This window comes from Chanos chanos, chromosome 10, assembly GCF_902362185.1.
Source record: "Chanos chanos chromosome 10, fChaCha1.1, whole genome shotgun sequence".
Classification (NCBI taxonomy): Eukaryota; Metazoa; Chordata; class Actinopteri; order Gonorynchiformes; family Chanidae; genus Chanos; species Chanos chanos.
The window spans coordinates 3,335,841-3,353,170 of record NC_044504.1 but is presented as its reverse complement, the minus strand read 5'-3'; the positions used below and the strand labels follow the sequence as shown (position 1 = coordinate 3,353,170).

The 17,330-nt window shown below is 44.0% G+C and overlaps 1 protein-coding gene across 1 annotated transcript in view; it reads left to right on the top strand.

Moving 5' to 3' along the window:
• The window catches only part of dnah7 (dynein, axonemal, heavy chain 7), a 69,671-nt gene that overhangs the window by 23,323 nt on the left and 29,018 nt on the right, over nt 1–17,330 (top strand). Inside the window, exons 28-43 of the mRNA XM_030786563.1 lie at nt 103–201; nt 595–843; nt 3,511–3,660; nt 4,711–4,893; nt 7,114–7,290; nt 7,923–8,054; nt 9,558–9,779; nt 10,132–10,329; nt 12,245–12,400; nt 12,744–12,912; nt 13,209–13,335; nt 14,111–14,330; nt 14,484–15,356; nt 15,551–15,780; nt 16,260–16,590; nt 17,205–17,330. The exon at nt 17,205–17,330 is cut by the window's right edge and continues 221 nt beyond it. Of these exons, the coding sequence (XP_030642423.1) occupies nt 103–201; nt 595–843; nt 3,511–3,660; nt 4,711–4,893; nt 7,114–7,290; nt 7,923–8,054; nt 9,558–9,779; nt 10,132–10,329; nt 12,245–12,400; nt 12,744–12,912; nt 13,209–13,335; nt 14,111–14,330; nt 14,484–15,356; nt 15,551–15,780; nt 16,260–16,590; nt 17,205–17,330 (3,642 nt within the window). The remainder of the gene's footprint in view (nt 1–102; nt 202–594; nt 844–3,510; nt 3,661–4,710; nt 4,894–7,113; nt 7,291–7,922; nt 8,055–9,557; nt 9,780–10,131; nt 10,330–12,244; nt 12,401–12,743; nt 12,913–13,208; nt 13,336–14,110; nt 14,331–14,483; nt 15,357–15,550; nt 15,781–16,259; nt 16,591–17,204) is intronic.

Sequence of the window (17,330 nt, the reverse complement as noted above, 5' to 3'; positions counted from 1 at the left end):
TCACAACACCTCTCTCTCTCTCTCTCTCTCTCTGTCTCTCTCTCCAGCAACACCAATCTCACTCTTGTCCTCTTTTCTTACTGTCTCCCCAATGTGTCGCAGCTGAAGTTTCCAGAAGAAAATGAAGACATACTGTTGCTGAGGTCTATCATCGATGTTAACTTGCCCAAATTTCTGGCTCATGATCTGCCCCTCTTTGAGGTATATTTAGAATCATTTTTTTCCTCCTCACTCTTTTAAATTATTCACTGATGGATTTTAGTGGTGTAATTTTATCATGAAGGCTTTTAGAAGGTGATGCATGCCCAGTGTAGCAGTGCTAAAGTGTTTAATGTTGGAACAGGAACAGTGATAAATCAGAATTAAAACAATAACTCTTTAGAGCTTTGTTAAAAAGCAGAAGCAGCCATTTTAAAGTATACTTTCACCTCCAAAACCTGCAGCCCCTTAGTAATAGTGTGTGAGTCCATATAACACAAAACCCAGTATATTGAATGAGTTGATATGGATATTTAAATAGGTAATGGAGTAAAGCTTGTGTGCTGGTATTGTTAGGCCTACCCTCAGCCATTCCTTACACGTATGCCTTCACAGGGCATCACCTCTGACCTTTTCCCCGGGGTCAAGCTGCCTAAGCCTGACTACCGTCTCCTGCTGGAGGCCATTAAGGAAAACAGCGAGAAGGTGAACTTGCAGGTGACGGACTTTTTTGCGGAAAAGATCCTGCAGATTTTTGAGATGATGATAGTAAGGCACGGCTTCATGATCGTTGGAGAGCCTTTTGGCGGGAAAACGTGTGCCTATCGAGTCCTGGCCGCCGCTTTGCACGACATCTGTGAGAAGGTATTGCACTCACTCATTGAACAGCTACCGGTTTACTAACCATTACTGACCAACAACCCAGCACAACCTTAGATTTTAGGAAAAGGAACCCATTCGCTGGGTTTCAGGGAATATTTTTACCGCTTTTTTGTTTTTTGTGAAACTAATGACTTTAGTTCACCATTTTTTTCCTGTCACTTCCGTCTGTGTTCAGTTTTCGTCTCAAAAAAATAAAAAAAGAGGTAAATCAGAGGGATTGAGATGGGTTTACTGGATGAATTGCTGTGGGTCTGTGCAGTGGACTGAAACGTTGACTGAAAACTTTGGTGGCAGCACTTCTATCTGATGGTTGTGGGTTTTTGTTTGGGTTTTTCTTTTTGTTTTTTTGTTTTTTTGCTTTCAGCTTGTGTTGTTTAGTCAGGGCCAAATAATGACATCATCGTCCTCCACACGATGTTGGTGAATATAGTCCCTGCAAAATGAAAACACCATAATTCTGCTCTGAGATGCCATTGACTCTAGTTCAGTTTGTCTTAACCTCCCTTTGACAGGTTTATGAATTCTGTCCAGCTCTTTTCACAATAGCTGTCAATGCTGATGACAGTTTTAGAGACATGTCTGGATCTGGTCTTTTAAATCAGAAGACTGTAGTACTTCTATGGCTCACAGCTCAGTATCTTATTGTTTCCTAACACTTTGCTCTCCCCCTGCTGAAGATCCTAAACTGATCTCCAGGACTACCACATACTGGTTAGTGCTTAGATTGTTAGCTGGCTAAGTCTGTATTAAATAAATGAGTCCAAATTGACACATCTTGAAAGGGTTCGACCCTGGGCCCCAACGCACAAAGAGATCACCATATTTAGGCTATTGGTCATTTTTGGTAGAATGCTCTTTTAAATGCATTTGAATTTGAATGCACAGCATTTTTGTATTTATACTTGGGTATACTGAGTAGTCAGCAGAAATAGCAGTACTCCATACATGTGTGTGGTGTATAAGTGTATATGTGCCTTTGACAGCAGACACAGAGAGGTCTGTAAACAGGGGGATGTATTTGTGAACAGGGGGATGTGTTTGTTACAGACATGGAGAGGTCTGTAAACAGGGGGATGTATTTGTGAACAGGGGGATGTGTTTATAACAGACATGGAGAGGTTTGTAAACAGGGGGATGTATTTGTGAACAGGGGGATGTGTTTGTTACAGACATGGAGAGGTTTGTAAACAGGGGGATGTATTTGTGAACAGGGGGATGTGTTTATAACAGACATGGAGAGGTTTGTAAACAGGGGGATGTATTTGTGAACAGGGGGATGTGTTTATAACAGACATGGAGAGGTTTGTAAACAGGGGGATGTATTTGTAACAGACACAGAGAGGTTTGTAAACCGGGGGATGTATTTGTAAGACTGATGCTCTTTGTGAAAATCAGAGGGAAGAGACTTCACATCACATTTCACAGAGAAAATCAGAACTGCACACCCTGACTCGACATCTAGTACTAAATTTTAAACACATTTATAAATGAGAAATGGTGAAAACAATCAAATAATTTGACCCGTGGAGCATCAGTGAGTTTGAGTTGTATGTTATGCTCTTCAGTTTCTCTTTTTAAGTCTTGGCCTCACGTTTAATGTGGTTCATGTATCTTGTTATTGGGTGTCACGTTTATCGTTGCCCTGGAAAACTAGACGGCCATGTCCTCCCTCCCCTGCCACCTGACAGCTTCTTTCCAAAGGGCTCCTCCTATGACTCGGTCTCTCTCTCTGATCTGTGGAAGCATTACTTATTTCACCGAAAAGAGCCCATCATAATTACAGCTCCATTTATATATTTACTTTATTTTCTTATTTTGATTCAGTGTTGACTCGGGACTGTGAAAGTGGTGTGTGTGTGAGTATAGATGTGCACGCGCGCGCGCACACACACACACATCTTTATGTTTGGTCCTAGGCACAGTTACACGTGTTTGAATTCAGAGAAATATGGGCTCGAGTTACTTTCTCAGCCTTCCATTCCAGCTGTGATTTTTATAATCAGCTTTTTTGTGTTGCTTAATTTGCCAGTCATTTTCCTAACCACTCTTCATGCTCAAAGCATCATAATCTACACAAAACAAGATGAGACATCCAATGTCAGAGGGAAAACATTTTTTTTTTAAATTTTTTTTTTTTTAAAGTTTTAAAAATAGAAACAAACACTAAGAACACGTGTAAGTATAACATGCCAGTGAAAACCATACTTTATTATGGATATGATTAATGCTCTTTTTACACAGTGTAGAAAGTCATGAATCCCTCACTGAGAGCCACCAGTAGTTCCCTCTCCTCACAGGTCTTTACACGTCTCTGACGTGGCTCAATTTATTACTGCTCTGCACTCCATCTCCCGTTAGATCACAAGTTATTTGTTTGTGCCACTTAAAAAAAAACGAAAAGAAAAAAAAAAAAAACCCTCTGAAATATTCATCATTGGAGTAGAACATAAATTAGCCAGGGATGGGATTTTAAGAAAACTGTGGATAGGGATAAAGGTAAATGTCATACATCATACAAAGCAGCTCAGTAGTGAGTGTAATGAAATGAAGACAACATTGTTGTATGGAAAAGGTAAGGGAGTAATGTTTTCTAATACTGTGATGCTGAAAACAGAGAATCGGTCTACAGCACCTTTGTGTGGCACACAGGGTCTGATGGATGAGAACAGGGTCCAGATCACGGTGATCAACCCAAAGTCCATCACCATGGGCCAGCTGTACGGGCAGTTTGACCCGGTCTCCCACGAGTGGTCGGACGGAATCTTGGCAGTCAGCTACAGGGCCTTTGCTACCTCTCAGGTACAGTCAGATATTAATAATGCATCAGCGCACTCTTGGGGCACCTTCCTTTCGCCTTCTTTTACAGTCTATCCTTTCTCACTCTCCCTCACGTATAATCCCCAGGATCTCTCCATTTGTCTCATTCTTATCTTTTTTTTCTTTCTTTTTCTTTTTTGTGTGTGTAAGAAGTGTTCTGGTATGAGTGAGGCAGTTAGACTTCAGTTCAGAAATTCAGACTCGTTCGTATCACCGATAAACCGACTTTGACCCTCAAGATGTTCTCCATGTAGTTAGACAAAGTTGAGCGAGCTGTTCCATCAGATTAGTGCCCGGTCTGCAAAAGGCTGGCATCCAGATCGGCACCGGCAGTCTCCGAGATAAAACGCAGATACTGTTGTCTCCATAGCAACCGGTTTGAATCGATGTCTTCTGTTAAGGACGTGTGTTTTCAAAGATCAGCGTACCCACATTCTCATGGGATTAAGAGTTTGAAGCCGTACTCATCTCTCCAGGCGTTCTGTTGGCATGGCGACGGGAGAACAGCTAATCTTTTATCCGACACAGCATTTGAGCGACAACAAATAATAATAATTAAAAAAGACAGATCTTCCAATATTTGTGCCATAATTGGAACGAAGAAGAAAAAAAAGAAAGAAAGAAAAGATCTATTGCTGTTTTTCAGGTGATTTATCCATCAGAATTTCTGTGTCAGTTATACTTCCATTTGTCACAGTATTGCTCCAGGCAAAGCAGATATTTTATGAAATCAATTCAACTTTAGTGAGAAAACTTGACACTGTATCAGGTTTTACAATTATTTCTGTTGTTTTCAAATGTATTATCAAAGTGAGCCAAGACAGTTTGAAATACACTCTGTCTAGGCTAAACATGAGATTTACAGAACAAAAGCTATCTAGTTTTTGTTCAGAGAGTTAGTTTTTAACGGAAAAAGCCAAGTGGAAATAAAGCCATTAAACCAACTCAGGTACGCTAAGCTGCGTTTACTCAAATTAGGGCAGAATTAAAAACAGACCGAATTTTTTTATGTTTGCTCTTTTTCTCACACAGAGCCCAGACAGGAAATGGCTTATTTTTGACGGTCCGGTGGATGCGGTATGGATCGAGAACATGAACACGGTTCTGGATGATAACAAGAAGCTGTGTTTAATGAGCGGGGAGATCATCCAGATGTCCCCCCAGATGAGTCTCATCTTTGAACCCATGGATCTGGAGGTGGCCTCACCTGCCACGGTGAGTCAGCCCTGCCTTTTCAAATTACGGCTCTCGCGGGCACCGCTAACGAACGTCTTCAACAGCGTTCGATATTCGGTCCAATAAAACAACCGTGGAGGATGCCGTTTTTGTCAAATACAGAAATATACTGCTTAAAAGGGACCAAGTGGAAATTTACCAATTGATTTGTGTGGACTTATGTGGGAATAATTCACAGAAGACCTTTAAAAAAAGTACACAAACCGTAACTTTCGAATGAGCCGTTGCCAAGTCTGCGGCTATTTTTCCCCCGCCCAGAGTGTTGTAATTAAGATTATATGAAGCTGAGTTAAATTAAAAATTCCAATCTTTTTGATTCGTTGGTGAAAGAAAAACAAATTAGTCAACTAATAGGATTAACATCCTTTTGGAGTCATGTAGGAGCCCCTTACAGCTAACCTCTCTGTTCTTTCAAAGAAAAAAAAAAAACAGAGCTTTTGAAAGGAGCCTGTGCCAATCCTCTTAGTGAGACAGCACCAACACAATGCGTCTCACCCACGCCACCCTCTCCCGTTCTCACAAATGTGGCAGGCTCCAACGATGCCTTATAGCTGGAGTTGTGCTTTCACAAAACCCAACAGGAGTGCTTTCCGCAAAAAAAAAAAAAGAGATCTGTAGGTCTCTCATCATTATCTTACATGTCCTCTGTATCCTGTGACAAGTGGGCCTAGCGCGTCCCTTTGTGACACACAGACAGAAAAAGAAAAGTCAGCCCTGAAAAGTTACCAACTTGGCTTTCATTTGATCTGAACTTGGCTCTCATTTGATCTGAACTTGGCTCTCATTTGATCTGAACTTAGGCAGAACTCTGGGATTCAGAGTAGGGCCGTGAAGATTAGGTAAGCTGTTTTTTTTTTTGTTTTGGTTTGTTTTGTTCTGTTTTTAACTTTTTTGAGGGGGTTGGAAATACAAGTGTAAATGTCTGCTTGGTTCAGAGAGAGAGAGCAGCTTCAGACAAGTGCGGCTGCCCCTTGTGTTGGGCATCACACGAGGATGGTCACCAGACCCGATCAAAGACGTCATTGATTAGATAGAGTTGGGGGGGGTGTTTGTGTGTGTGTGTGTGTGCACCCTGCCTCTGGAAAGAGAAGATAGGAGAGAGATCAGATAAGCCATGAACTCCCTGATGGTGTGATGCAAAGAACAGGCTTTGGTTGTCACACACAAAGAATATACTTTTGCTCTGCTCTGTCTTTTCAGTTCTCTCTCTCTCTCTCTCTCTCTCTCTCTCTCTCTCTCTCTCTCTCTCTCTCTCTCTCTCTCTCTCTCTCTCTCTCTCTCTCTCTCTCTCATGCACCATGCTTCTTTCTCTCTCTCTCTCTACCCTTCTGTTTTCACTGACAAAGGCACAAAATGTGTTCACTCCCTCTCTCATTCCTTCGTTTTTTTTTTTTTTCATCACAGCATTATTATCAGTGCAGCTCCCTCCTTCAGAGCTCCATCTCTCTCCATCTCTCACTCTCACTCTCACTCTCTCTCTCTCCCTCTTTCTCTCTCTTCCTTCCTCATTCTGTATCATTCTCTTTGAGAGGGGAGACTCTTATGGGAGTCTAGCTGGCTAATGAGACTAAAGGTCTTTGAGAGCTGAGCTAATAAGAGAGCAGACACGCTTTAAGGTCTCGGTCTCCCCGAATGACCCCTGGCTCCTCACACCTGTGCGTCAGCCCCCTTTCCCTCGTCTCTCCACACCTCTTGTATTACAGGTCATTCGCCACAGGTGCGGCCAGTACCCGTGCTTGGCTCTATTTCGGTCCAGTGCGATGCACTATTCATCAAAACAAGGACATCAAAACCCCTTCCCTTGATCAGTAGTAGCCTTTTTTCCCCCCGCATCTGCAGTTTTTCCAGCTGCGCTAAAAGGAACACGCTGTCTCGCTATGAAAGCCGTTTATGTTGAAAATAAGGTCGGGCGTTACTGCGCTGTTTTTGTGTGTGCTCATGCTCATTTGTGTATGGATTTTTTTTTTTTTTGAAGTTCTTTCGACATGATTTTTAGATGTCCTGCCTTTTATCAATTCACATCCGGTTAATATCTTTTAATATTTAGCCTGTAAGCAGCAGTGCTGCTGTCTGGTTAAGCAGTGCAGGATGGTTTTCATATCGGGATGACTACGTGACTCCTGGACTCTACAGACTTTTCCATGGTGGAGCCCCTCAGAGGAGGTAGAAAATGAATGACTTGTGTGTGATGTTTGACAGGTGTCTCGCTGTGGCATGATCTATATGGAGCCCCATATGCTTGGCTGGAGGCCTCTCATGTTGTCTTGGCTCAACACCCTGCCCTCCACCGTGAACTCGATGCACAAAGATCTCATCACCGCTCTCTTTGACCGCATGCTACCAGCGTGCCTGCAGCTCATCCGCAGAGGAGCCAAGGTATTGATCACGTGATTACGATATTGATTAAGGAAAAAAAAAAAAAGACACATTCTTCACAAAGCCTTAGGATTTATAAATATACGGTCTAAGGCTTTTTGATCATCCTGACAATTAAAACATTTAGTTGTAGAGTCTCTGTGAACTCTGTGTGTGTGTATGTGTGTGTGTGTGTGTGTGTGTGTGTGTGTGTGTGTGTGTGGCTGCTGGGCAGTTTTGTCTGGCAGGAAGAACAATATAGAATAATTGCACTCAGAGAGTCAGGACAGAATAGGACTCTTTGCCCACTCTAGTAATTACGTGTAATTGCTCTCAAAACAGAAGAGGTCTTGGGCCCATGCATTCAAATCAAAACCTAAGGAAGGGGATTTTCCTCTCCACCATTCCAAGTGCTTAACTTCCCTTTTTTTTTTGGATTCTTTTAATTAATGATGTACAAATACACTTGTATGCTATTTTTGCATGATATATCGGAGGAACATGGGACAGGCTGTTGCAACAGTGAAGACAAGTCCTACATGACGTTGCATAGAGAGGAAACATTTAGCACTCGCATCCTCAGAGACGTAAATGCGTGTGTGAGAACATGTGAGCATAGCTGAGCAATCATGTCCTGCTGTTAACGCACGCAGGAGCTGTCACCGACGTCAGACACGAACCTGGTGCACTCTCTGATGAACCTCATGGACTGTATGATGGATGAATTCAGAGATGAACCCCGGATAAAGGGGATGAATGAGCGTGACATCTGCTCCTGGCTGGAGGTGAGCATGATAAACCCTCAGATCAAACTCTGTTTCAGACACTTGCACGGTGCTTGTTCATAAATACACTTTTCACACTAAACTGTTGCGCTCTTGTAAATCACTTGAATTGATTACAGCACCCTCCCTCACTATTCAGACTAGTGTTTACTCTGACCTGAGTTTGCGCCTGAGTAACAGCTATGACAGTGTTAATAGGGCTGTAATTACATTGTTATAAACAGGCAGTGTAACATCTCAAGGCAGCACTGTTGAGATATCGGCTACTCCTGCACTAGCTATTTAAAATGAAATCAACCACTTGACATAAATGCAGTGAAATCCTCTGTGCCGTTAATGAAAGGTGGCTGCTTCATTCCACATAGTGTTTTAAAATAAGAATGTTGATACTGGAGAACACCTACCATGTATGAGTATGGTTACTGATATTTTACTAAACTGTTTTTCTATGTGTTCATATATGTGTACAAAACTCCTAGTAACGTCATGCCCCGAGGCCTTAATCTTGTTTATCCGTGGTGCGTCACGTTTTTATACACATCCATGATGTGTTTGCGCTATGATGAGTGGAGCAGTAATAATTACTGTGTTTGGCCGTTTACTCATGTCTGCCTTGTATTATTAGGTATACCATGTAGTTCTGCTTTTGCCATGAGAATTTTAATTGCTTTAAAGAAGCTGTTTCTGAATTTGTTTTGATACGATTGCGTACGATTCTCCTGTAAAAAGGGCAACGATCTCGGTCTCTGATTGGCTACGGCAGACGTGGCCTCAGTGGATTAAGCCCAGTGATCAGTGTGTGAACCCGAATCAATGTCTCTGAAAGGACCGGCATCACCCCTGCAGGATCACACACACACACTTTCATTTATTGTCTGTCATGCTGGGCCAGCCCAGTACGAAGTCTTTACTGACAACACAACCTTATTCTGTTTACACAGCCAGGGAAGCACACGTCATTTTCTTTCCTGAATCGATGATCGCGACGTTTCTATCGACTTGTCATTTTCTGAGAATTTGATCCGTGGAACCCTCCGGCTGACCTTTCTGTAAAAACGGTCATGAATAATTGATCGAGTTAGGAGCAAAGCGAGGTCATCCACGCCGTATGCTGATTTAGGGACCCAGCTTGTTAAATATTGATATTTACCTTACAGATTGTGTCTGATTGGAATAGGGTGATCTTTGCTTTCTCTCGGGTGTCACTGTTCATGCTAAGATGGCTTTTTCAGGAGGTTTAACTAAAGACTGAGAGGCGACTGTAATTCCTGACTGTTTTCGTCGACTGTTACTGTAGCATTCCAAGAGACGGAAGTTGCTTGAAAGGTGCATCACAGGCTGGGCTGCAGAGTTGTGGTCTGGCCCTCTATACTTTTACAGCCATTTATGGTTCCCAAACACGTCACCTTATTAACGTGTTAACGGTGTTATTTTCTCATCATTTTGTCGTTGTTTAATGGAAACCGAAACTGAGCGGCTGCTTTGTGCCCTTCCCTCGTGCAGGGCATCTTCGTGTTTTCTCTGGTGTGGTCTGTGGGAGCCAGCTGTCTGGAGTCTGGCAGGGTGAAATTTGACGGACTGGTGCGAGAATTGCTGGCGGGTGCTCTCAGCGAAGAGACGCGGGCAAAACACGACATCCTGGACCACGTGGAGCCCCCCTCCAAGCCGCTGACCGTGCCCCTGCCCACAGAGGGCACACTGTACGGCTACCGCTTCATCAAAGAGGTGAGCAGCTTTCTCAACTAAATCTGGGCCTCCTCGAGATTGACACTCCACAGGGGGAGTTTTGACACCGCCTCCTTTATTATACGTGACCTGTTCCCGAAAAGAGTACAAAGTCACGGTCGAGGTCATTTCCTCCATAACTTCCTCTGTCATGTTCCCATTAAGATGAAGAGATGTGAGGTGAGTGTGGTATTGTGGTGATAAGTCTTTTGTTCCTCCAAAACCAAATGAGAACTGTAATGATGAGTCTTTCAGAGCTGTCAGTAGGATTGTGAAAGACTGTGAACCTGTTATGGCATCCTGATTAGAGTTTCCAGATCACCGATTTTGTCCATTTTTTTCTCCATCCCAGGGCCCTGGGAGGTGGGAGCTGTGGGCGGATGAGCTGAAGACGGCACCTCCCATCTCCAAAGACATGCAGTTCAATGAGATCATTGTCCCCACAGAGAACACAGTGCGCTACACGGCCCTGATGGAGCTGCTCATCACCCATCAGAAACCCACTATCTTCGTTGGGCCCACAGGCACTGGCAAGAGCGTATACATCATAGTAAGTATATGTTTATGTGCTTAGCCTGTCAATCAACCACTCAACTGTCCATCTGTAGGCAGCATGATGAAAGCTCTGTGGCCGTCTGTGCTATATGTCAACTCTTCATGAATTCAGCTCGGGCTTGACCAATCTGCCTTAAAACATTAAACATGTATTAAAACATGAGTCTGGCGCAAGCACTGACAGAGCTCATAGCCCACAAGCCTTTTCCTTCCCCTGTTCACTGAGAAAACATTTGGCATGGTTTAGGGGCTATCCATTTTGTGGGGAGCGGTTAGGGGCATCCCGCTGCCTCTCGGTTGGCTACCCCAAGTAGTTTTCCTCCGCTCGTCATGCCCAGGTGAGGCTCAGCACCAGGTGTTCTAGCCCAGGCAGGGAGTGGAGTGGGGAAGGCTGTTGCTGAGCAACAGTGGGATGCCTCCACTGGCTGCAATAAACAAACCAGCAGTCAGAGCCAGATGCTGGCAAGCTGTGCCCAAACTCCTGCAGTTCCTCTACAAACTTCTGCCTAGCAAAATAAGGAGGAGTGAAGAAGTTGTGCTCCAGTATTCATCTCTGGGGATGGATTAGTCACCAGAGTAGGTTGCAAATCCATCATTCTAACAGCGTCATCTGTTAGCTGCCTCATTATGCTCATATTTGTACAGAAACATAGCATAACACACACACACACACACATTTCCCCATGTTAGACCCCACTCTCACAACACAGCAGATTAGACTCCTACATGCCTAATGCCTTTTTTTAGGGCACGACAAACCTAAGAGGGTTGAAGTTTAGAAATGTATGAATTTTTAAAGCAAAATGTAATACTGTCAAGTTTTTTTTTTATTGCTTTAAGCAACAGAGATATATCAGTAGTTTTTAATGTTAGCCATTAACATAAGCTTGCAATTACATTATGATTTTGAAGCATCTTTTTTAATTTTTTCACGTTTGTCCCTGCTTCCTAATAAACTTTGTCCCGGGGTATGTGTAATTTTCTTCAGCCGTGACATGACTGTGCAGTTTTTTTTCATGTTGTTCATCAGGGTTTGTCACACAATCATCCAGACAAAACCTTTTTGAAAAAGTATGCAAGCAACATTACATTGGTGTGTAAAGAGAGAGGGGGAAAGAGAAGAGAAGACCTTTTAGGCTTCACCTCAAACACCATAATGTCCTGAAGGTGCAAATTACTCAAGAAAGTGTCTCTGACACTGGCTCTGAACGTCTGACAGTCTTCTAACGGTGCTACCAAAAGGATTTTGTGCACCCAGCAAGATTTTCTCTCTAAAACATGAAAAGGAAAAAAAAAGCCCTTATGCAGCGACTTGTAGTGCTGTCGACCTTTGTTTTTGCCTGTAAATTCTGCACATCATAATTCAGTCTGTTGAGGCCTTTGGTAACTTATTTCTGAGGAATTTTTCTTGGTGCTGAATGGAGTTTGAGCCTGTAGTTCACAGCATACTTAACCTTACTCTGTCTCCTTTTTAAAGGTTTCAGCAAAGTGTCCACATCTTTTGGATTAATGTAATTTTAAGAGTTCCCATCAAAGCAATAGTCCAGTGAACCTTAAGATCATTCCCCCGGTTATAACAATGGGCTTATCTTAAACATCCACCTCCATGGCCCTTTCTAGACTTTTCTTCAGCTTTCTCTGCTTAAACAGCTAACTCTGAATGACTGACTCCTTCATGGTTTGGATGAAGATTATATTAGCTGGACTTAGAGCAGAGAGAATATGATGTGTATATTGGCTTAGCTCTCAGTGGCGTTGTCTCTGGCAGGTAACACAGTGCTACCCGTCCAGTCTAATTTGTTGACTGCGGCAGAGAAAAGACCCAGTGGAACACAGTTCTATCAGTGTCTTATGACATCTGATGGCACCTCTCTCTCTCTCTCTCTCTCTCTCTCTCTAATTCTCTACAGGACTTCTTGTTGAACCGGCTGAAGAAAGATGTGTACACACCTCTCCTTATTAACTTCTCTGCCCAGACGACAGCAGCTCAGACCCAGAACATCATCATGTCCAAGCTGGACAAAAGGCGCAAAGGAGTGTTTGGGCCACCTCTTGGCAAGAAAACAGTATGTAGCCTTATTGAAAGCGGAGAATTCGTATCTGTTTCAGCACTAATGTACAGTCTCTCAAACATATCAAGTGCGTTGCCATGTGTATGGTGTCGCAAAGACTTATGATAAATATTAAGGAACTGAGGGAATTAATTAGTCCAAATCAAAAGTGTGAATTTATAGGTATTAAAAAGTTTAAGAACTAATTAAGAGGTAATTAAAGGGAAAAAAAATCATTTGCCGTCTTGTCAAATTCTGCACTCCAGCGCTCAATCCATAGGCTTAGATGAAACTTTTTTTTTTCTTTAGTGCGTTCAGATTGAAAATATTTTAAGGCCAGACTTTATGTGGTGCTTAGGTGGTGTTTGTGGATGACGTGAACATGCCGGCCCGGGAAACGTATGGGGCACAGCCCCCTGTGGAGCTGTTGAGGCAGTGGCTTGACCACTGGAACTGGTACGACATGAAGGACTGCTCCATGATCAACCTGGTGGACATCCAAATCATGTGTGCCATGGGACCCCCAGGTCGGTCTCACGCTCAGTCCAGTGTCACCGTGGTTATAGTACTATGATTGCTACTATAGTACTATGATATGATTATAGTGCACACTGTGGTTGTGATGCTTATAGTGTATAGTAGGACAGTATATACTTCATCTCACAATGAATGGCCTAAATGATCACATTACCCATGATCAGTCCTTAAGGACACTGAAGTACACTAATGTTTCATATCTGTTTCTTAATGGGCTCTATCTTCTCCCTGTTGTCTCTTAATCTGTCTCTCTCTCTACCTGTGTCTGGTCCTGTGACGTTCCCAGGTGGAGGGAGGAATCCACTGACACCTCGTTTCCTTCGTCATTTCAACACGGTGACCATCAACGAGTTCGACGAGAAGACGATGTTCACCATTTTCTCCAGGATTCTGGACTGGCACCTCACCATAAGGTGACATGTTCATGAATGGCTGTGGTCTAATTGTACCCATCACTAGAACGCCTCCGAGATTTTTACCGCAGGGTTTCTGAAACGCTCGGTGCCAGATATTGTGATTGGTGGAGGTGGCATGAATTTACAGGCTGTCCATATCCATCAGTGTGAGCCACAGAGTTGACCACTTGCAGAGCGGAAAATCACCAAAGTCATGCATCGATTATGGAAGCCACTCAATTACTCTAAACAAAATTGAATTTAACCTCTAAAACTGCCATAAGATCAAGTTTTACTGAAAAGCAAAGCATCGCTGGCAACGTGTTAAACCTAAAATTTATAAATGAAGATCGTTTAAAAAATACCCATTGGAGCTACGCTGTTGGCTACAAAAGATCATCGCAACAAGCCCATCATAACATGTGAATGATCTTCCCCAGACTGTATTTTAATGTTAATGCTGATGTCTGTGCAGTTTTAGGATTTCTTTGTTTGCTTTGTTCTTTGTTCAGGAGTTTGTTTGTCTTCTGTAGCACAACGACTGGCTGAGTTTTTCCATCAGGAATGTTATCAAGTTCATCAAATAACTACTGACTTATGACATTCTCCGCTTCCCTTCAGATATTTTACTTGGAGCTTTACTTAAGACTTTTACTCAAGTGCCAAGACCTGTCAGCTGTCCCACATCTAGAGTTTAAAAATGATTTTTGAAAGATGTACTCACAATTTTCCCAACCATGGTTCAATATCTGAAAATGTATAATAAAGTGTCATCATTTTCATTTGTCCTAAGGTTTCCATTTCCCAAGCCGTTTGCTAGCCTCACCCCCCAGATCATTAGTGCCACTATGTCGGTGTACCAGGAGGCCACCAAAAACCTGCTGCCCACCCCAGCCAAGTCCCACTACCTCTTCAACCTGCGTGATTTCTCTCGTGTTATCCAGGGTATCTGTCTGTCTCGACCTGAGACAGCTGATGACCCTAAAGCTATCAAACGCCTCTGGGTGCATGAGGTAATCAGTCATCTCATATTGTTTACTGCAGGTGAAGAAATGCCAGCATTTCTGGGGAGTTTGTTAATAGACATGTGCAACCCCCAAATTTGCAGCCAGCCTTATTGCATTATTGTATCTCCTTGTCAAACCTTGTGTCGCTCTAATCCACAGGTCCAAAGGGTTTATTACGACCGTTTGGTCCACCAGTCTGACCGCACTTGGTTGGTGGGCTTCCTGCAAGAGGCTTCACAGTCTCATTTGAAAGAGAACTTCCATCAACTCTTTCAACATCTGGACAGCGACAGTGATGGCTGTGTGACTGAGGACGACCTACGCAGCCTCATGTTCTGTGATTTCCACGACCCTAAAGGGGAGGACCGCAACTACCGCGAGGTGGGTGATCTCGATCAACTCAGACAGGTGGTAGAATCCCACCTGGAGGAATTCAATAACATCAGCAAAGCGCCCATGAACCTGGTGCTGTTCCGCTTCGCCATCGAGCATGTTTGTCGCATCTCACGAGTGCTCAAGCAACCCCGTGGTCACGCTCTCCTGGTTGGCGTCGGGGGCAGCGGGCGCCAGTCCCTCACCCGCCTGGCGGCCCACATGGCTGAAACAGAGCTCTTCCAAGTGGAGATCTCCAAGAGCTACGGCATGACGGAGTGGCGTGACGACCTGAAGCTAATCATGCGCAAGTCCACTTCGGGCGAGACACACGGAGTCTTCCTCTTCACAGACACCCAGATCAAGCTGGAGTCTTTCCTGGAGGACGTCAGCAACCTGCTGAACACTGGCGAGGTGCCCAACCTTTTCGCGGTGGACGAGAAGCAGGAGATCATCGAGCGCATGCGTGTGCTGGACCGCCAGCGCGAACGGGACAAACAGACCGACGGCAGTCCCCTGGCTCTCTTCAATATGTTTCTGGAGCGTTGCCGTAGCCAGCTGCATGTGGTGCTGGCCATGAGTCCCATCGGTGACACCTTCAGAAATCGTCTGAGGCGCTTCCCAGCCCTTATCAACTGTTGCACCATCGACTGGTTCCAGGTCAGTGTCCTCAAACACGCCCAATGCTCTTCGCTAAATGACAAGAATAAGAAAGTCAAGTCTCAGTCATCTCTTATTAGGTTTACTGGTTTCAGGGCTTATGTAAGTCAACAACACTCCAAAGGGCAGTGATCTCAAGTTGTGACTGGATTATTGTAATTATTGTAATATCAACACGTCTCTGTTTGTTACAGAGTTGGCCAGAAGATGCCCTCCAGGCTGTGGCTTCCCGGTTCCTAGAGGACATCGAGATGACGGACGACGCCCGCACCGGCTGCATCACCATGTGCAAAAGCTTTCACACGTCCACCATCGAGCTGTCGGCGCGCTTCCAGGCCGAGCTGCAGAGATACAACTATGTCACACCCACCTCCTACCTGGAGCTCATCTCCACCTTCAAAGCCCTCTTGGAGCGGAGGAGAGCGTAAGGAGCTCTGTTTTGGCTTTGGCTTAGCTGTTCAGAGGCCTGTGGCTGGCGGAACTGTGACCTGTGTCAGCAAGAATGATTAGTTTGTGTTATGCAATTGCCAGCTCAGGTGTATAGAGATCCCATGTTTCAATCTCTGAGTATTGTAAGCCAAAATCTCACTGTAGATACATGTATAATACTTATACATGTTCTATTAATAATAGTTCTATGTATAGAACATACTAAGGGTAGTTAAGTTTAAATATTTCAGTTTACAATTTACAATTTGGTGTTTAGCAGGCGCTTTTAGCCAAAGCGACTTACAATAAGTGCATCAGTCGGATCCTATTACCTCATAAACAGAGATCACAATAAGGCTGTACATTCATTTTCCCCTTTCTTTTCAACTAGAAGTATTAAACAATATAAATTCCGTATTTGATGATGAAAATGTTAGTTAATAAACACATTGGTGTCTGAATCTTCCCTCTCAGTGAGGTGATGAAGCTAAAGCGTCGGTACGAGGTCGGTCTTGAGAAGCTGGAATCGGCTGCCTCCCAGGTGGCCACCATGCAGGTGGAGCTGGAGGAGCTTCAGCCACAGCTGCGCGTGGCCAGTAAGGAAGTGGACGAGATGATGGTGGTCATAGAGCGGGAGTCGGTGGAGGTGGCAAAGACGGAGAAAGTGGTACGGGAAGACGAAGCCGTGGCCAACGAGCAGGCCATGGCGGCCAAGGCCATAAAGGACGAGTGTGATGCAGATCTGGCAGTGGCTTTGCCCATTCTGGAGTCTGCCCTGGCTGCTCTGGACACCCTTACCCAACAGGTACTGTCACCTGCCTCGGCCTAGTCTAATAGTCTAACGCGTCTGTTACAGCACAAGCACAGGGTGGAGTCTAATGTACCTTCCACATAGCACAGTGTCCCACAACACGTTGTCTTTTTTCTTTTTTGATTAAAGCGTAAAGGTTTCTACACACTCTCACCGCAGAGTTTTGGTTGTACAACTTTAGATGGAGCAAGAGGACAATAGACTGTACAGAACTGCCTATTCCTATGACAACACAATTAGTCATTAGTAGTACCTCTAAGACAGACAGCTGTGTCTTAACCATAGGATACCATATACACGTGCACAGTGTACGGTCTCTATTAGGACAAAGAGGCCTACATATCACAATTTTGGTGATACTTTTTAAATGTGGAGTGTTTTGTGAAATTGGGTGCTTCCCAATAGTCTTTGACAGTCTTGCAAGAACAAGGCTGTTCACCCGCAGTTATTCAAACTAATGTGGAATCACAGGAGCGTAGCTCGGGAAGCCAGCTTTTGACCTCAATCAAGTTACTCTGTCACACAATCTTAGAAAAGTCACAGTGCACTTCCAGCCTAATTTCCATTTTTTAACCTCTGAACTCCTTAAAATGGTTGTCTTTGCCCAGGACATCACGGTGGTGAAGTCAATGAAAAGCCCTCCAGCAGGCGTCAAATTGGTGATGGAGGCCATCTGCATCCTGAAGGGCATCAAGCCCGACCGCATCCCTGACCCCTCTGGCTCGGGCAAGAAG